The sequence below is a fragment of the Takifugu rubripes genome, chromosome 5 (genome assembly GCF_901000725.2).
Source record: "Takifugu rubripes chromosome 5, fTakRub1.2, whole genome shotgun sequence".
NCBI lineage: Eukaryota > Metazoa > Chordata > Actinopteri > Tetraodontiformes > Tetraodontidae > Takifugu > Takifugu rubripes.
In genome coordinates this window covers 1,184,818-1,204,821 of record NC_042289.1, presented here as the reverse complement: position 1 = coordinate 1,204,821, position 20,004 = coordinate 1,184,818, and the positions used below count along the sequence as shown (strand labels likewise).

The 20,004-nt window shown below is 39.8% G+C and overlaps 2 protein-coding genes across 10 annotated transcripts; both read right to left on the bottom strand.

Annotated features, from left to right (window-relative positions):
• Window positions 1-493: 493 nt before the first annotated feature.
• Window positions 494-10,450, bottom strand: tnnt1 (troponin T type 1 (skeletal, slow)). 7 transcript variants are annotated; one of them, XM_029836581.1, is made up of 16 exons: window positions 9,944-10,450; window positions 6,757-7,072; window positions 6,370-6,572; window positions 5,917-5,944; window positions 5,797-5,810; window positions 5,638-5,694; window positions 5,310-5,330; window positions 4,921-4,939; window positions 4,767-4,827; window positions 4,372-4,488; window positions 2,656-2,733; window positions 1,890-2,003; window positions 1,694-1,803; window positions 1,032-1,122; window positions 760-800; window positions 494-675 (listed from the first exon to the last, which is right to left on the bottom strand). In XM_029836581.1, exons 4-16 carry the CDS (start codon window positions 5,940-5,942, stop codon window positions 630-632), a joined length of 795 nt encoding a protein of 264 aa, XP_029692441.1. In that variant the 5' UTR covers window positions 5,943-5,944; window positions 6,370-6,572; window positions 6,757-7,072; window positions 9,944-10,450; the 3' UTR covers window positions 494-629. The 7 variants fall into 7 exon arrangements, with proteins under 7 accessions (XP_029692441.1, XP_029692438.1, XP_029692442.1 ...); XM_029836578.1 differs by having other exon boundaries at window positions 4,921-4,942; window positions 9,944-10,447; XM_029836582.1 differs by lacking the exon at window positions 5,310-5,330 and having other exon boundaries at window positions 4,921-4,942; window positions 9,944-10,447.
• A 2,224-nt stretch (window positions 10,451-12,674) lies between these two features.
• pih1d1 (PIH1 domain containing 1) lies at window positions 12,675-19,836 on the bottom strand. 3 transcript variants are annotated; one of them, XM_029836574.1, is made up of 11 exons: window positions 19,148-19,313; window positions 18,767-18,852; window positions 18,055-18,112; window positions 17,776-17,964; window positions 16,110-16,171; window positions 15,511-15,592; window positions 15,332-15,428; window positions 15,025-15,051; window positions 14,824-14,902; window positions 14,100-14,243; window positions 12,675-13,966 (listed from the first exon to the last, which is right to left on the bottom strand). In XM_029836574.1, the coding sequence occupies exons 1-11, from the start codon at window positions 19,260-19,262 to the stop codon at window positions 13,931-13,933; spliced, it is 975 nt and encodes a 324-aa protein (XP_029692434.1). In that variant the 5' UTR covers window positions 19,263-19,313; the 3' UTR covers window positions 12,675-13,930. The 3 variants fall into 3 exon arrangements, with proteins under 3 accessions (XP_029692434.1, XP_029692436.1, XP_029692435.1); XM_029836576.1 differs by lacking the exon at window positions 19,148-19,313 and adding an exon at window positions 19,754-19,836 and having other exon boundaries at window positions 13,931-13,966; XM_029836575.1 differs by lacking the exon at window positions 19,148-19,313 and adding an exon at window positions 19,403-19,667 and having other exon boundaries at window positions 13,931-13,966.
• Window positions 19,837-20,004: the final 168 nt, after the last annotated feature.

The window sequence follows — 20,004 nt, the reverse complement described above, 5'->3', positions numbered from 1 at the left end:
CACAAATGTGTTACAGGATGAGCGGTCGAAAATTCTCATGAAAGCCTTCCTAGAAGATTTCTCAACTCTGAGTTCTCTGAACTTTTCATGATAGATAAACAACAGATGATATATTTTATTAACACTATCAATAAATGATGTTTAAAAACCCACTCAGACTCACTAGATTTTGTTTTTAATGATCAACGTCTCATCTTCTTAACTGTTTTATCCCTTTCGGGGTTATGGGGAGGTTCCACCCCTGGGTTAGCTGCCAGTTCATCACAGTGCCCCCCTATAGGAGCATTTATGGGTTCGGTACCTTGCTTAAGGGTACCTGTGCAGTGCTCTGAAGGTGTTCTGGCACCTTCCCCTACTACCAGAACACCGTCCATGTTTTGTCCACACTGAGGTTTGAACCCTGAACCCTCCTCTTCACAGACTGAGCTGCCACCGCCGTATAATAGATTTCTTTAACGCTTTAAAATAAATTATGTTTAGAAATCCACTCAGACCAACTACATTTTGTTTTTAATGATCAATGTTTCATATTATTAATACAGCTTCAACATCCAGTGAAGCAAAATGTTTAATTACTCCAATTTCCCCCCAAAGGTGTCTGCATATTTTTTCCTCCCATTTTTCGCAGTTTACTTCCAGCGACCGCCCACCTTCCCTTTGCCATGGCCCTTTTTACTGCAGGAGGGGGGGAAGAAAAGGGGGAAGTATGAAATATTGTTGAACTATTCAACTGTACTCAATAGAAAATGAAATACTCACAATTTCTGAGCATGTTGGATTCTGTTCAACAGTACGGTGATCTGCAGATGTGAAGAGGTTGGTTAAGGCAGGGATCAGAAATTAAGAGTCACAAAAAGCTGGTTTCTAGATTGCCAGTCTAGATATGTAAAGAAATATGATTTTCTTCCTCCTACATGAACATACTCATAATGCAGAAGTTGACTGGTTGCAGTTCACTTCCTCCATGATTCCATCAGTGATTAATGTGATAACGTGTTGTGTAAACTATAACCACAGATTTATTTCTGTACCTCATATTTCTGGTGTTTCATGTGCTCCATGAAATCGAATTTCTCTGACTCCAGCTCGTAGATCCTGTTCCACATATCCTGAGCCCGTTGTCTTTGAAATGCAAATGCAACAAAAGGTTTAAGTTTTCAAGCTCTTTAAACCAGGAACTATGACAGTGAGAACAAATTACTAATGTCATCAGTTGGCACCGTACATGTGGCATGTGTCAACATGATTTATTGCATTGGAATCCAAACTAGTTTACCAAAACACAGCTATGAAAAAAGTGGAGTTTCTTTAAATTATTTTTATTTGTTGTTGTTGTTGCCATAGCAGCATTGTTCTCATTTCCAGCAGGTGGCGCAATGAATATAAGCAAATGTTAGCCTGCACATCTTCACAGCTGTGGCGGAAGATGTTGTGCAACTTGAAATTCTTCATCTGCTTAGAAACTAACATGCATCTGAGGCCAAATTTACAAGAGAGGGGGTGCCAAGAGAATCACCAACAAATGTATTAATTTCAGCTATATTCATATTATATATTTATTTATTCCTTTACTTGCTATTTAAAAGATCCATTTATTTTTGTTCGTATATTTCACTGACTTAATACCTGTAGATTTAAGATGCCCCTCACTCTAAACTAGCTAGTTTTGTCAAGCTAACACAAGAAAAGTCACCTGAGTCCATCCTCCCTTAAGTTGTCAGTGGCGAGCGGCTGGCGTCTCTCTGCCAGAGTCTTCTTCTTGATCTCTCTGCCTGTAAATCGTTTACCCTTCCTTGTCTCAGCCTAGATCATGACAGACAGTGCATGGTCATCTTCATCATCATCAGCACCATCAGCAGCAGCATCTTCTTCTTTTTTGGCAGTCTAACCTTGGCCAGGAAGCCTCCAAAGTTCGCGCCCATGCCAGAGAGAACTTTCTTCTTCTTGGCCTCATCGTCAGCCTTTTTCTTGGCTTCTTCTTCTTCTTTTCTCTGACGTTCCTCCTGTGGGATTGAAGGCACAACAGCTGTGAGAAAGTAATAGAACACAAAATCTTAAATTATTTTTTTGTCTCATGACCTCTGGATGCCCACATTGAGATAATCCACATCTGGTTATTTGCACTGCTTTCCATATTTTGCACATTTTTACCATACTTACATTATTGTATAGTCAAAACATACACATAGTTAAAAACTGCATAAATAACCTCTATTGATCCTGTAGGAAATTCAGCACCATAGTTACAGCCTGTATATATATATTTATCTTGGTTGCAATGACTTTTATATACCCTTTACATATCTGTGAACTCTGTAAATATAAACATAAACATATATTATTGTGTGTATATATTGTATATACCCATCACAGTTTTATTTGCTACTTAAGCACTTCTGGTTAGATGCTAACTGCATTTCGTTGCCTTGTACTTGTGACATGTGTAATGACAATAAAGTTGAATCTAATCTAATCTAATCTAATCTAATCTAATCTAATCTAATATAATATAATATAATATAATATAATATAATATAATATAATATAATATAATATAATATAATATAATATAATATAATATAATAATGTGATGTTAGCACGGTGACTGGGTGAAAATTTTGGGATTTTGGTGCATCAATATGGCTGTTTGCTTACCGCGATCCTGTTTTGTCTGTCCTTCTCCTTTTCTGTTCGGACCCTCTGGATCTCGGCTCTCTCTGCGCGTCGACGCTCCTGAAAGATCATGGCACCACAAAGCATTAAGAAACCTCTTGATTACAAGCTCTAATGTGGTGAATCTACTCCTCAGTCTAGGTCTAAACTAAAATGCAGGGTTCTTCCTTGACCATTCTCTATTCTGCCAGACACGGCTGAAAATACGACGCTTGCACAGTTCCCAGACTTCATTTTCATGTGTGGGCCAGTGACTTTGAGTTCTAATAAAGACAATGTATTTCTATTACCCTTATTATTGGGTAATACGGTGCTGCGAATATGGTTAAACTGCTCACAGTACATCATGATTGACCAACAAATCCTCCCACCAGTGCAGCCACATAAGTTACATGGAATGAATCACTTGTTCCAGCCATCTAATATAACCCACAGGGACCTTTCCTTCATTTGCAAGTGGCTAAATTAGGTTTAAAGTTAGTGGACAGACATTACCATGTTTCCAAGAACAAGAATGGGTGTTTCTGAAGTGTATGGAACCTGATGGGTGAGGGTTGTAAGAGAAATTATGTTTAGTTTAGCATAGATCATTTAAACCAGTAAGGTCAAGCAAGTTCATTTGATGATGCTTGTGCAGGTGCACGAGGTGTCACGAATTGTAGAACAAAGACTCCTTAGAAGATAAAGAAGATGTATTGGTATTGACAAACAGGTATTGACAAAAGAGATCAAATAACTCCTGTAGTGGCGTCTCTTCATTGGCTGCCCGGGGGGAGCGGGGGGGGACCAGCTCCCTGTCCAGGTACGGTACTCCATCGCTACTTTTAAGATTAGGCTTAAAACCTTCTTCTTTGAAAAAGGTTATTGTCACTAATTCTGTAGTTCCAGTTACTATTATAGACAAATTATCATACTTAGGGGGTCGTCTAATCATTAGGTCACATCTTAGCTATGCTGTTATAGGCCAAGGCTGCCGGGGTCCAGAAACATGATCACCTGACAGGCCTCTGTCACTCCACTGGGTCATGGTTTCCTCTCCTCTCCTCTCCTCTCCTCTCCTCTCCTCTCCTCTCCTCTCCTCTCCTCTCCTCTCCTCCTCCTCCTCATGAAGTAGACTAGTAATGCTATTTCCTGTGTAGTTTTTCTGCTTCTCCTTCCCCCTTCTGTATTCATTTACAGGTATCGCCGCCTTCAGAGCTGTATACTGACCTCCGATCCCGCTGACCCACTCAACCAGCAGCTTATTCAATTCAATATAATTCAATATAATGTATTTTTGTATGTATTCCTATGCTCTATGCCTCTCCTCTCCTCTCCTCTCCTCTCCTCTCCTCTCCTCTCCTCTCCTCTCCTCTCCTCTCCTCTCCTCTCCTCTCTCTCTACCCAGCCAGCCATCAGCAGGAAGGTCTACATGAGCCTGGTCCTGCTCAAGGTTTCTTCCTGTTAAAGGGAAGTTTTTCCTTGCCACTGTTGCTTGTTGGGGGTTAGGCCCTGGGATTCTGGAAAGCTTTGTGTTAACTGAAGAAAATCCTCGACAGGGTGGGCATGTGGGAACATCTTTCTGGGCTGAAACCACTTGCAACATTATAGTTATTTCAGGTAAACAGAGTTTGCATCTTCTAAAATAAATCAAGAGTCACCTTTGCTTACAAATTAAAGTAGCAGCTAATACATATAGCATCATCAAAGCAAACTTACAATTCGTTCCTTAAGGCTGATGAGTTCCTCCTCGTCTTTCTTCCGCTGATCAAAGTGGACATCTATCAGTGTTTGAAGCTCTAGTAAGTCTTTTTCCATACGTTTCCTGTGAATGTCCTGAAAATTCAAACACGGTACTGTACTTAGGTAAGAGAATACACATTGGGGATTTAAGCATTTCAGTCCCCTAAAACCCAAATTAAATCTTAGATAAATTTGAGCCGTCAATCAACACAATGCAAGAAACTAATCAGAAAAACAAGCACCTGAATATTGACAGAAATATTTCGGGGCAAAAAAAAAACTGGCTGTGTTTTGAACATGAATGTCAGCCAATGTTACTGTATATTTAATGACCTAGAAAAGGGTTAATAAGGAGCAATCTGACATCTTACGTCAAAATCCACCCTCTCCCCCTCAGGGATCTTTGGTGGGGCAAGTTGAGGCACCATGGGTCTAAAAAGGAATTATTCAATCAAAGTATTTACAAGATTGTATTTGAAAATCTCCTTGGACATTAACATAACAACAAAGCTGTCAAGAACATACTTGGGTTTGGGCCGCTCTTCTTCTGGTAATAGGATAGAAAAAGATGAGGGGAATAGAAAAATCATGTTAGTTTATTGTAAACCTCACTAAAATGAAATAGTAACTATGAAATGTTTATTTTGTGAGAAGGACTGGAAGCACAGCAAGTAGGGGCCCGCAAAGTAAAAGAAAAGCATCACAAGAGTATGTTTTTTGTAAGTTAGAACTAACAAAAAAGCACAGGTGACCAAGTTACTGCATTATATACGTAGTTTGTTTACGTTGTCCACTGAAATTTGGAATATTACTGTTAAAACATTCAATGGAGGAGAAAATTGGTGTAAAATAAAGGCAGGAGTAAGTTGATGAGCTAACGGGGTACAATGGCTCAGCACACCAAGATATCTCACCTTCTCCCATGGCTTCATTATCTGATGGATTGAGCAGCCAAATATTTACAGAATTAAATATGGCAACGAAAATAAACAAACAAAACAACAAGCATAAAAATATATATTGATGCTAATAATCAGAGGAGGCCATTTCCAAAAGTCTAAAAAAGCAGCACGTCTGTTTTAAGTCCTAAACCCTGAAACCTGAAGTTGATTTGCAGAGTTAGTGCACGCAGACATGACACATGAACAGATGCAGCAGCATCTTCAGCCAGCCAACAAAGTCCTCGCTTCTGTCTCATTTTGGGGTCATGAACAAGTAGGGCCACAGTGTCCTTCAACCCACCTCCACCATACTCCTCCTCCACTTCCTGCTCAGCCTCCTCTTCCTCCTGCTCCTCCTCTGAGAGGAAAAAAAAAAAGTTACAACAGTTACAGATGAACGTGTCCAGAGCTCTGAATTACCAGAAACTCTTCACTGTGCCTGGACAAAATGGGAACCTACCCTCGGCCTGCTCGCTGGAGACATGGTGGGGAGAAAAGGTTAAAATTAAAGAAAAAAAATTAAAAGTTAAAATCAAACTTGAAGCATTCGTAGTGAAATATTTGATGGATATTTACTCACTCGTATTCCTCTTCTATGTCTGACATGGCTGGAATAAAGATAAGCCATCCAACAATGAATGACAAAAAGATGAATGATCTTTTGTAACAAATAACTCCAATTAGTAACAAATTAGGTAATCTGAAAACAATTCCAAAGCAGGACATTCAAAGTCCTAAAGCCCTGAACTTAGATGGAAACACTGAAAACTAAATGAAATGGAGTTCTTAACAAGAAAAGTCTTTCATTTGATCAAGTTTTATTTTATTTTAATTTTATTTTTACACTGTAGCTTAAAGTCGTGGTGATGTTTGACGGCTCCATCAAATCTATGAGAATATCTTAACCTAATTAACTGTTTTAAAGGGCTATGGCAACACCACTGTAAACAACATTGTAAGAGCCACGTAGGTAAGAAACAGTCGTGCCGTGACTTTTACTCATTTTGATGAAGCCCAAATTAGTCATAGTTACATTGTTTTGATGATTATGATATTGTTAGCACTTGACCAGGACGCAACGATGGGCTTGATGGATAGACAGGTGGTTGTTTGGATGGATGGATAGATGGTTGGTTGGATAGATGGTTGGATGGATCGATGGATGGATGACGTCGTTAGACTGCTTATAGGGTGCTCTGCTGACTGATGATCTCAGGGCCCCAGCCCCTCTGGCTTCTGATATAGAGAAAGAACAGATGTGCTTTACATTAAAGACTCTTTTTTGTTGTTGTTGTTGTTGGGTTGTGTCTTAATTTAAACAAAGTTTAAAAAAACAAAATAACAACAGATGTGCAGATGTACATTGGGGTACAAAGAGATATATTGAGGGAGTTGGATCTTATAGTAGTACTGTACATACCCTGCAGAAGAACATGTTCATCGATACTGTAGAAACACTGTCGAGCAATGTTCTAGCATCCATGGCATCTAATTGGGATTCTAGTTTTTACTATCTTACTACTGAATGTACACATCTTCAATATTTGTCCACATATGTGACGGGGACTGTTGGGTGAAGGTTCACAGTGTCTCTCGGTCACATGTCTTGTCTTGGCTGTGTGTTTAAAGCCACTGTCTTGTTAGAGGGTGAACCTTCAGCCCAGGCTGATCTGCTCTGTGTAAGCTTTTATAGATCTCTGTGCTTTGCTCCATTCGTCCTCCTCGCAACACAGTCTCTGTCCCAGCCAAAGAAAAACAGAGGGGAATTAATGGCGTGAGAGGAGTCTGTTTTCCTCCAAACATGACACTTTGAATTAAGTCCAGGAAATTCAGTCTTGTTCACACAGAGTGTTGTCTGTCGTAGTCTGACAGGCCTAACTGCTTGACTGTGGAGCTTCTGCCAGGCCAGTCCACCAACATGCTTAGTAATATAAAAAAAGGGTCTGGAAACCCATGTCCATGCAATATTTTACAGTTTCCTTCATAATAAATTTACAAAATAGTCTGAATTCACTGTGCCATTCTGGGGTATAAAGAATAAATTGAGATACCTTAAAAAGGGTCAAAAAGGGTCAGGAATGAGGTCAAACCAGGCAGCATCGCTCAGTAACACGTGAGCACTTAATTCCTCCTGCGATTCATCACAAAGCAGACAGGAAAACGTGCACATCGGTGCGGAGAGGCACAGTGCACATGCAAATGCTTTTGGCTATAAATTGTCTCTGAGCTGCGACTCATGGCATCAGACCGCGTGAACGCTGAATGGCACAACGGACGCGCTGACATTTTCCTGGCGGGGGGGGGGGGGGGGGGGGGGGGGGGGCTGGAATCTCAACAGGTGAGAATGTGCCAAAGGTTAAATAGAGAGGGACCAACGCTAAAATTTCTCTTTGCCCCATCAATCTCTCCCTCGTTAATCCCCATTGTCCTTCCTCGTCCTGGCCACTGTAAAATTAGATTAGAAGATTTAGTGTAAAAAGTGTAAGGTGTACGACTGTTCTGATAAGCCACTTGGGATGAGTACACCTATGATCAACAGGAAAACCCGTCCTGCCCCTTTCTGTCCTCTACCTCTGTCTTTTGGAACCATCGAACCATCTTGCCTCATGGAAGTTCTACAAATTCACCAATCTTTTCAGCCACAAATCAGAAACTCTGTCAGTCATTGAACTGGCCCAAAACAGCTCGGTTAAGACGGTTAAGATTGGTGCATGCAGGCCTGTCCTGGGGTACTGGGCATCAGGACATTGGCAGCAGGAATTTTCGCTATGGGGTCTTGTGGTTTGGAGGGTTCTGTTCCAGCACATCCCACAAGTGCTCATTTGGACTGAGGTCTTTTACAATTGGAGCCAAGTTCAAAGCTTCAGAGTCTTAGCCATGTGTCTGAAAACATTCCAGACTGGTATCCAGGGTGTTTGTGTAATATCCGTGGACAGATAATGTGTCTCCACAGCTCAGGACAGTAGCCCGGCCATTTTTACTGGCGACTGCGTTTGAAACCAGAAGCTGCAGTGTAGCAAAAGGCAGGTTATTCTGATCTAGGGTAGGAAAAATGTGAAGGACGCTGACACAGACCACAAAGTCTGAATATTGGACACTAATAATGTGGCTCCAAGGATGCACCAGTTGGTTCCCTTAATAGGTAACTGCTTGAGGGACTTTAAAGTCGCATAACTGTTCACTGTCTCCTGGAAAGCTTTATTTAAAAAAAAGAAAAAAAAGAATCCTGCATTGTTTATTGAGGATTCAGTTGGCATCAGAAAGTTAATCCTATTTCCAAATTTTGATTTTTGGATTTTAGAAGACTTCCTAATCTTTACAACATGGAGCTTTAACTGGGTTAATGGATAATGGTAATGTTTTATGCTATCTAGGAATCTTCTTGCTCGATCCTTTCGGCCATGATGGAAAATCTTTGTTTTGCTTCAGGATAAATATTTCAGGTAATTGCACCAGTTTGGAATAAATCAGAATTGGTAAACCAGGTTGGTTAGTGGACCAAAGGATTTGGGATTTGATTGAAGAGTCGAGTTGCAATGAGCTATGTGGTCAGGGGTAGGGTTAATTTTAGTCAAGGGCATATGGTATCACATTTGCATCCACCTGTGTGTTGTACTTGATATGTACTGTATACGATATTCTGCATTCTACTAGCAAAGTGAGGACATTTTGGCTCGTTCTCACAACTTCAATGAACTTTTTGAGGGTGTTTTAAGGTTTAGGTTAGGGGCAAAGTTGGAATGATTAGGGTTAGGGCGAGGACCTGGGTTATGCATAATGCCTATGAAAGTCCTCACAATGACAGAAGAACGAGGATGTGTGTACGTGTATGCATGTGTGTGCAAACTCGCTGTAATAACCTTGAACAGAAGACGCATTCTGACTTCAGATAATGCATTTGTGTTTGCACTTTGTGTTTGTGTTTGTCTTTTTTCACACACCTTCCAGTCTTTCTAGTAGCTAATCCCAAACCCTAACTTTGACTCTCACTGATAAAAGTACAACATAAAACCTTCCAGATAAATTTTAGCTTAAACATTTGTAGCATGAAACCAAACCCTTTGACCACCTCTTGTTATCCAGTAACTACACATATTGTATTTGACTTCCAATGATATCATAAAGTGTGGATTTTCATTTGAAATAAAGGTTAACAAACCAAACAAACAAACAACAAAACAACACCTTATTATAGAACATTCTGTACACAATATTGATTATGCAGAACAAGAAAGAAATGCTGATCACTCTTCATCATCACTGCCAGAGGAGGCAGTGGGCAGATGAAGTCTCTCCCAGTGGCCTTTCAAGCCCGAGTCACAAGCTCGTTGCAGGGCTCACATACGGGACAAACACCCATTCCCACTTAAGGTGAATTTACACTTGTCAATTCAGACCAAATACCTGTCTTTGACCTGCGGAGCACCTGGAGAGAGACATCTGGAGAACATGCACACTCCATGCATGGGATTAGAACTCCCATCCTCTTACTGGCAACCGTGCTAACTCCACACACTGTTGCCAGTTAGGCATTTGCAACAAATTTTAAGTTTAAAATAGTAGCTGTCTGGAAAAAGGTATAGATATAATGGAGCAGACCAACATACCAGTTGGAAGAATGGCACCCTCAGATGCTGGAGACAGACAGACAGACAGATAGATAGATAGACAGACAGACAGAATAGTGGCTATACAGTAAGAAGGGGTTTTATACAGGAGGGCGTGCCTGGCTCTGAGTGTGCTCTTTGAATGGACATGTGTGCACGTGCGCTGTGATATCCGAGTATACAAGAATAACCGTTGACAAATGTCTGTGGGAACAAATGTGCAGATGTACGTGTGTGGTCAAGGCTGGGGGCCACCGGTGGATTAAGCAGGGGCCGAAAGATGAGCACCTCCTAGGATTAGAGAGAATAGATGGGTGACTTCACTGGACAAAATGAGCGATGTCACAGGCCAGGTGTATGGGCAAGATGGTTTACTTCAATAACCATGGTTCAATGGTACATTTATGTTAATTCATTGAAATTAAACTAACACGTCACTACAGCCATACACACTTAGAAGTTAGCGTTCTTAGAGCACAGAGGCGGTTGAGTTTCTGAGTTCTTTGGAATTCATAAATGCAGGAGAAGATTCTTGAAATCTTTATTCAAGACGGGGGAAATTTCCAGTCATGATTTTCTTTTTTTAAAAATCTCATGATAATTCTTCTCTTCCAAAATGACCTTTAATGACTTTATCATTGTGCTTATGCTCATAATTCCTACCTGCATTGATTTACTGCTTTAAAACATTGCTGTCAGTCATCTCGACTGCTCTTCGATCATGTTTGTGTCACATTATCAAAATTTACCAGCTAAAAGAATCCATGATGTGGCTTTGACCATTGAAATGAATGAGTGTGAGGTGTGTGTGCATGTGTGTGCAATAGCTTTACAACTTCAAGGGTCTTGTAAAGTTGCATGAGTGTGATGTTTAAAAAAAAAAAAATCAAAGGAGCCCTCAGGTCAGGCTGGCGGGTTCCTTTTTTGTCTATAATCTAGAACGTACCACATGAAACTTCCCAGAATCCCTGAGCCTGACCCCTGAACAAGAGCGGCAAGGGAATGACAGGAAGAAACCCTGAGCAGGACCAGCCTCTTAAGAGTGAACAGCGCAAGTGCAGATTAATTTTAGTGTAATCGGAGCCTTCTGATGTTTCTAAGCCAACATTCTGTATCCTGAAAAAGGTCATGAAGTCTTATAGGGTAAGAGTACAAAGAACATGACTCTGGCTACAGTACTGCAAAGAAATCTGGGGTTGTTTTTCTCTTTTCTGGACCAATTTATCCCTTTTAGGGTCATGGGAGGATTTGGGAGTCCTTCCCAGCTGCATGTGGGCAAAGGCTGGTTGCACCCCTGAATGAGTCTCCAGCTCATTGCAGGGCCCTATGTGAGTATTTGGGGGTTTGGTACCTTGCTCTGAAGTGTCCTGGAACTGCCCTCTGCTACCAGAACACCGACAAACATTTCCTACATTTCCGCACCGGGAAATGAACCGGAAGCCCTCCATTCTTAGGCCAGTGTTCAGACTGAGCTTCCTGTTGTTCTTGTTTACCTAATCAGTTACTGCAGCCAAACTCAGCAGAGTAAAGATGGTGTAAGGAAATCAAGTGTGACCCTGAAAGGGTTCCATAAGCCCCAGAAATCAAAGGCCACAGTGACTGGCTCAAACCCAAGTTGTATGCATGTTAACAGTGAATATATTTTTATATGAAGTAATAATAAGGGGTAGATCTGTTAAAAGTGTTCACGTCTACCTAACATGCTTTGAATATAATAGCATGTTACATTATGCTTTATATGAATTTTGTTCTATTTCTTATTTTTATACATTTTATTTATACAAAATCAAATAAACTACATAAATTACTCCAACTTGCAGACGAGCTTTGCAGAGGAGCTTTGCAGAGAGGATTCTTCAAGTTATAAAATAGACTTGATCTTCTTGGGAAACTTCGTCAAAGATGCCAGGATAAATGACTCGGCACTTGTGACACAGCAGCTAAGACCGTTACTTGTCATGGAGCATTTGAAGGCGTTCACATTAAGACTTATAGAGTAGTACATGTCTCACACTTACATAAAAATGTAGTCCGCACTGTGGTTGCTCTGATGTTTAGTTACACTCTACAGCAATGTCTGTCTGGAAGAGTTTGTCACTCCTTGTGATTTCCCAAATGACATGCACCCTTTGTTAATGTTTTACTCCTGTAATTGGTTGCTCATTATCGAGCAGAAATGCAAGAGCAGAAACAGTCAGAGGCAATAAGGGACGTGAGGAGATAAAAGAGGAGTGGGGGAGGGGGAATGCCACATGTAGAGGTGTCCAGATCCTGAAATAGACAAGTGACAACTTCCCTCATTCATTTCTTCCATGAAAGGGGAGATTTCCAGTTCACTGAATGAGCATCCGGACAGGGTGGGTCTTTCTGGACAGTAGGTCCCAGTTAGCTATACCGGCTAGATTATTAAGTTAAAAAGAAAACCTCATCAGATAGACCAAAAAGTAAGGGGAGGTTAATGAGAAAGTACATTTTACAGCATTAAGAGGCCATGTAAAAAAATAAAAAAAAAAATATATAAAGAAGGGAGCCAGCATCTTTGCTGGGGTAAAGACAAGACAGGACAGACCGGTAAGGAGAGCCAGAACTTTCCTGGGCTGACCCTTGGACTTGGAGTCGGTGGGAGATAGGAGGACATTGGCCAGGCTGTCATCGTCTACAGAGAAGCTTTCCCACTTTTACTATGTCACCCCAACCACAGAAGCAGCTGCTCCTCTTCAACGACATTGACTAGTTAGCATCCATTTATTTGTTCATTCATGTTTTATAGTACATCCATTTCCTCCCTCTGCCTTGTGTACAAAATGACCTTTGTCCTGACCTTATCTTTTCTCTTATTGCCACGTAGGCTTAACTGCTAATTTGTAAGTCACTTATTAATATGATGTGTTAATATGAAGATTTTACTTTGACAAATAATATCCTATTATATAATAACCATTTACTGGCAAATAATAATTTTAATTGGTTTTGGTGGTTTTATCTGCCTTGGCTGTTAAAGGGAAGGCATTGGGACATGCTTCCTTGCACGTACATTACATCCCATTCACATTCAGTAAGGGTCAACAGTTTCACGACCCTTTACAGTGGCAACAATATCAACTTTTCTATGAAGGATTTTGACAAGATTAAGGAGTGTGTCTATGGGAGTTTTTTGACCTTTTTTCCGGAGGTGCATTTGGGAGGCGAGATGCCTAATTTAGACAAGGAGCCTAAGTCATGCGGAAGACGTTCTAGCGGTTGAGGTCAGGACTCTGTGCAAACCACTCAAGTTCTTCCACAACAGAATTGTTCACCCGTGACCATTATGACGTTGTTTTGTGCATTGGTGCACAATCAAGCTGGAAAAGAAAAAATGGCCACACATGATTCTCTTCATTAATGTTTACACTTGGCAGAATCCAGTCAGGAAATTACTCTTGTCCTGGGAATGGTCAAAGCCAGGCAAGTACATCAGACTAGTAGACAAAAGTTTGCCGATTCACGCGTTGCATTGTTAGGTTTGAATGCAGCGGCTCGCCGTGGAAATCCCTTTCACGAGATTCTCTTCACGCTGCTCGTCATCCCATCTGTAGTTTGTAGCAATTGGCTCTGCAGAAGGGTTCTGATGCACCTCAGCAATTAGTGACCCCACTAGAGTGTTGCATGGCCTACCACATCTGCTTTATGGTTGTTCCCATTTCCTCCCACTTACATGGAGTTACATTAACGACTGAATCGGGAATATTTAGGAAATTTCACAAATAGACTAATTTAACAAGCCACACACAAATTCACTGAGCAGCTTTAAAATTTAAAGGCCTGTATCCATGAGAGTGACTGAAACACCTAAAGACAATTATTTAGAGGGGTGTTCCACTATTATTATAACACCAACTGCTTTAGTATGAATGCTGTGAATGACAATAAAGTGTAAAAACATGAACAGGCACAATGGTTCATTTCAAAAATACTTTTTTTTTTACAAACAGTATTACTGGTGTTGGGTCATGAAGAGATCACAGGCATGGTGACTGTAAGAACCTGAAAAACACAGCATTAAGCATATTATGTAAAGTCTAAATCTGTTTCTGCTCTTTTTTACTGCAGGGTGTGTTGCCTGCAATAGCACATCGTTTGGCGTATACGTTTTTTTTGTCATGTGTGCAGTTTGTACCTGCGTACTGCTGTTGTACTGCGCGACACTGCTCTCCTGGTTGATGAGAAAGGGGTGGAAGATATCAAGATGGTATAACGAAGGTTGAGCCGTTAACACCAATCTGTCCTCTCCGACATCCAGGACCAGAGAACGAGATGACGTCTGGCAACAAAACAAGGTTATCATCTTCCTACCTTTTGTAACATCTATACGGTGGGAGTTGTTTATAATAAATTCTTATTTGCACTGCATTTTTCACTTTTCCACTAATAATTTTGAAAAATCCAGATCCCTGTCCACCACAATCAAAACGAACCAGTCTAAATAAAATGATGGGAATAAGTGTTTCTGGAAAACTTGAGGCTTTCGTCAGACTGAATGCGTAATAATCTACTGATGCTTGGATTTACTGCATGCAAAATAAATGATTACCGTACATAACACACATACATTTTAGATATAATCTCTTATATTACCATATTTTACCATGTTTCTAAAAGTTTCTTCACCATTTCACATGACTATTAATCCTATTACCAGTGGAAAAGAGCATTTTCAACAATTCCCTCTGGCCTATCAGTGGCCTGTTGTATTTTTGGCTTAACTCTTCTCACGTAAATGCCCAGATGAGTACTAAAAGAGCTCCTCCTACCGATACTGTCACCTAATGGAAAAGCGTAAAAACCATGCAGAGTTGAGCCACGCAGAAAAAAGAAATTGTGTGGATGTGTGCATATCTCACCACTCCAGGAAGTTTGATTTCTGCACTAAGGTACTCTGGTGGCCCTACAGGGGGTCCTACAAGCAAAGTGAACTCTGGTCTGGAGAAAATGAGGGGTGAATTTAGAGATAAAATGAATGAATACATTTTTCATTCTTTAGTAAAAACTAATGCCAATGCAACAAAGGTAAACCTGAAGCAAAAAAGGAGAAAAACATTCACCTTTTGGCTGCAGCGTCAGGATTTTCTCTGAAAAAAGAAGAAACACATCACAACCTCATAAACTCCAAGAGGTTTAATCAACAACGTGACAATTGTTGGGTTAAAAACGAATCCATCTGCAGTAGCTGAGAGTTCCGAGAATTTAAAAGATGAACTATTCACCTGAGCTATGATGTCTGTTGGTCTATCTTAGGACTAGATGCATTTTTTTGTAAATCTTTTTTTCAAAAAGGCCTCAGAAATATCTCCAAGACTCCCCAGTAATTGTACTAGTAGCCATTTTTGACAGGCAGACAGACAGACATACTGAGAGTGCAGCTCTTGAATCACGGGCTTGCTCTTGGTCCGGATGTCCTGCGCACTCAGAGATCCTAAAAACTTCCGATTTTTTAGCACCTTCCACTCTAAAGACACAAATACACAACAAATGAATAAATAAAAAGCAACCCGCAGGAAGGACGGTTAGTCGACCACAGTCAAACGTACCTCTGTTCAGTTCCAGATTGTATTTGTTCTCCAAACCCTCCACTGACACCAGAATAACAAACTGCTGGAACAGGGGATCGTTCTGCAAGTGAACATGGCCAAATTTAGACTGAAGGACATTGAGTCTGTTTAAAATGAACAGCGCAATTATGTTCACAACTGAAGGCTTCCCAGTTCTGCACACCTACAACAAGAGGTTATGTCATTTATAGGAGGAAAAAAAAAACTTTTACAACTAATACTTTATGATACAGCTGATAATGGCTAGCAGATTAACCAAACATGATTTAAAGTAAACCCTTCAGCTGTATAAAACGCGCACAGGACTATAGATGATGCACTTTTAATGTACAATGTAATGTACATCAATGTATTGAATTTAAAAATATATACACAGAATATATATTTCAAAGCATGTTTTTTTTTTTTTTACAAATGGAGCTACAACTTAAATTGCAGATAAACATATTTTACATATAATATTCTAATATTCTATATTCTATTCTGGTCAGTTGAAAAATTTGTTTTGAATTCCGATTTTCTTTTCCTTTTTGGGCCAGAATAGGTTTAACAACCACTCGGTACAAGAACACACACACCTTGCACTTTTGGAAGAACTCCTGGTTGATGACGACATCATATGCTGTGCAGCCCTGAGAACCTAGAAGAGATGGAAATGATACACAGTCAAACTGATCCTCCATTATTGTTGTTTGGGACTTTCTACTTTTCCTGTTAAAGGGTTGAAATTTATGACATGTCTTGAATGCTTAAGGGAAATTAAACTTGCTTTTTTAACTATACTTTTTATCTATTATTTAAGCAGTTGGGCCTGTTCGTAGCCACCCAGCACCAGCGTATAACCAAGGCAACAGCAAATCAATTCATATTTCAAGATAAAACCCTAACAAGTCCAGTTTATCCCTTTCAACAATCCCTTTGCTTCTTGCTACATGCTATCAAAACATGTTCAGCACACTGCTCATCTCAATCTCAGCTGTATTTAAAAACAAAGACTACAAGTGAAAGTGAATGCGGTGCAAAAGGAAAATTTTTACGTATATCGAGATCAGCTTTATTGTTAACATGAATTACCTTGTACCAGTTTAACACAGATAAAACATAACTATGAATAAATGTTGTAATAATGAACTAATTAATGAATAATTAATTTCTATCTATATTTTACATTGCAGATTTTCAATTAAATTATGACAGATTATTAAAACGTGGGGGAAAATGTCTGACATGACTTCTCTTGGTTGCAATTGTTACAACACAAAACATCATATAACAAGACAGAAAAGGACAGGTAACCTCCTCAATTCTTCTTGAGGAAGGAGGATGGATTTCCCCGGTGTTTTTGTTCAATTGTGCTGGGGAAAATTCCTGCCCACTCTCAGGCCTTTATCTCGATATGACATTCTTAAATAAAAGCTGGGCAAACCTCAGCTATTTATTTTATTTACATAGGTCATGCAGCCAGACAGCTCTTCACAGCTATACATGTTTTTACTCATTGAAAAAAGAAAGGAATTAAATATAATCTCAACTGCTCCTCTGTAGTGGTGCAGAGACACAGACACAAAATGATTTACACATCTAAATCATAGTAATAAGTCGTGTAATCAAAAAATTACTGGATAAAAGTAGCTGACCAACAAATGGAAACAGTGGGTACTTCTAGCAAAATGAACTGTGGTCTGGAGAAAATGATGGTTAAATTTAGATATAAGATTAAATTGTTTGTTTTGACCAACAAATGTAAACAGTGAATCCAATGTGACCAATTTGCTGTAATAGCATCTTGGTCCCCGGATGGGTGGGCAACTCACTCATGTTGAGGTTACAGATTTTCCCACTGGCAATTAACATCTGTCCAGTTTAGTTTTCCAACACATTCCAATGACACATTTTCAGTCTTTCAGCAGATTCTGTCTTAAGTGGGTAGTTAAGATTAAATGGCCAATCTAATAAAAACAACAGAAATGTCTTTCATATGCCCAGTGTTTTTTTAATCATTTTGGGCAACAACAGATGACAACAAGCCTCTTTATCAGCTAAAAAATAGTCACACTTGGGACGATGACCAATTATTTTGCTGGAAAAACTGACGGCACAGCTGAGCGTTGCCATAATTGCTTCATTGTGTTTTGGTGGGACAAATTTACCTTTTTTACCTTACAGTCTAGACCTGCACATTTGATATCCTACAAGCATATGAGAAACCCACACAAGAAAAATTGTGATATTTTGATTGCTTACTGTTGTCCATTTCAGTGTGTGGCATGCCGAGGCTCATGGGAACTCTGAATTCACTAGGGTCTTCTGATTGGAGCAGCTCCACGAGCTCCTCTCTGGAGATTTCCGGTGGAGGAGGAACTGAACTTGACTGACAGATATTCACAAAGACTTTCTCCTTACTGGGCTCTGAAACAGTCTTGATGCATAATCCTGGAAGGTGTTAAAGTAGGGCAAAATTGACAGGAAATCCATCAACTTTGATCATTTGTATAGGCTGCATTGTGGAGGTAGTTAACGTACCAGGCTCGGGTCTGATTGATTTGGAGACTGGGTTTTCAGTTTGTATTCCTCCCATTGTCTAAAAGTATGGATAGAGGTTGAGTCGGTTGAATGGGAAAATATGTACATGGTGTTGGCGCAGGACAAAGACCAGTTTTGGCTGTAGCTCAACATAACAAAAGCAAAAGAAAACTACATTAATGGACTGATATTTCTTTTTCTGCACCCATTTTAAAATATTTGTGAGTGGATAGGTGGATTTGAATTCTTAGGTAGTACACTATTATTTAGGCCACAATGCACTCATTCAAGTGAGAGGTGCCCCCATCTTGATATTTACCACAGAGCGCTGATACTTGTAAGAACAGCCATATCATTTTATCAGTTTTCTGTTTCAACCCTAAAATCCAATATTAGACCCTAATGCACCGGTTCTGACAGATGAGTGGATCAGGATGGGCTGAATCAATGAGTTCAATTGTCTTTAGGCTGGTCAAGTGTTTCTTCACAACTTCCATGGTGACAATTGCACCAGTGTTTCTTGTCTAATATGAAGTGAATAGTGGAGGCAAATTAAACCCACATTTAACCCAAATTAAACCCAGTTGATGTCTGGACAACTGTCATGATGGAGAAATTAAACAGAATATATTAAAAAAAAAAGCATGCAGCCTACTCCTAGTACAGTATATCCAAATTATTGTTTTTTTTATTGTGATATATTTAATATTACCTGTGACAGTAACTGCTGATAGAGCTCCTCTTGCTGCTGGAACTCCAGCTCCGAGTTGAACAGTGAAGAATCTGTCATGTTTGATGCTGACAGAACAAAACAGTTAATTCAGCTGCTAAAAGCACAGACTTAAGAGCAAATAATGAAACATTGGGGAGCGAGACTTGTTTCATTAGTGGCATTTTGGATGAAGTAATGAAAGAGAGGCCAGTATAGGGGTGTAGGGCTTTATATATAAACTACGAAACTCATGATTTGTGGCTCTGGCCACACGTCTGCATCTGTCACATTTTCCACTTCTGACATTTGTGATCAAGACCTCCTCCAAGCAGGTAATTTGTTGTGTTGCCCCCCAAAATGAACTCAAATGACTTGAAATACCTTCGAGTTTGTTACCGCCTATTGAATCTTGAATTCGTGGGATAGCCTTGGTGAGAGACTTCTGACTGAGGTGGCAGATTATGATGAGAGTGGAAAGATATTGTGACAGATCCATAGTCTAGTATATGTTAGTAATAGAAAGTTACGTAACATTGCCTAATGAGCAAAGCCCCTTGGTTTGATCTTTGGAAGATTAAAGTTCAAAGTCCACTCAGAATCAGGAGCAACACCAAAACTGAGGGTTTTTTTACTCACCATGAAAAAAAAAAACCCTAAATGAAAATCGTTCATAACTTTTTGAGTTATTTTGATGACAGACAAATGCAGACACGTGGTCTGTGAGAAAAGCCATATATACATGGTCTGTGCCATATTATTATGCAGGTCCTGTTTACATTTGACCCAAAAGCACAAATTATCAAGCGTCAGAGCATCGTCTTATAGTGGTCGTTTAGGGGAAAGTAGCACAACATCAGCTAGTTAGCAGCATTTCTTTACGATTGCTTTCCTCCCATCCTCAAAACACTGGATTTTTGTGATTCAAAAAGGTGTCACTTTGTGACAAATAAGGTGTCACTTTGTGACAAATAAATAGATGTAATTTACCTTAGTCTTCGCAATAGTGACTGTCGTAAAACGTTTTGCGTCATAAACTGTCTTACGGCACCCCTTCAAAATAAAAACCTTCTTCCGGTACCAGTCACGGAGAAAAAAATGGACCGGAAATAAGGTTTTTCCATATAATGCAGGTTACTCATGCTACAGTAGACACGCAGCTACACCGTAAATACTGTGTACAAATTATATTATACACGCAGTCACCAAAGTTAAAGCATATCTTTTCCTACAAAAGTAAA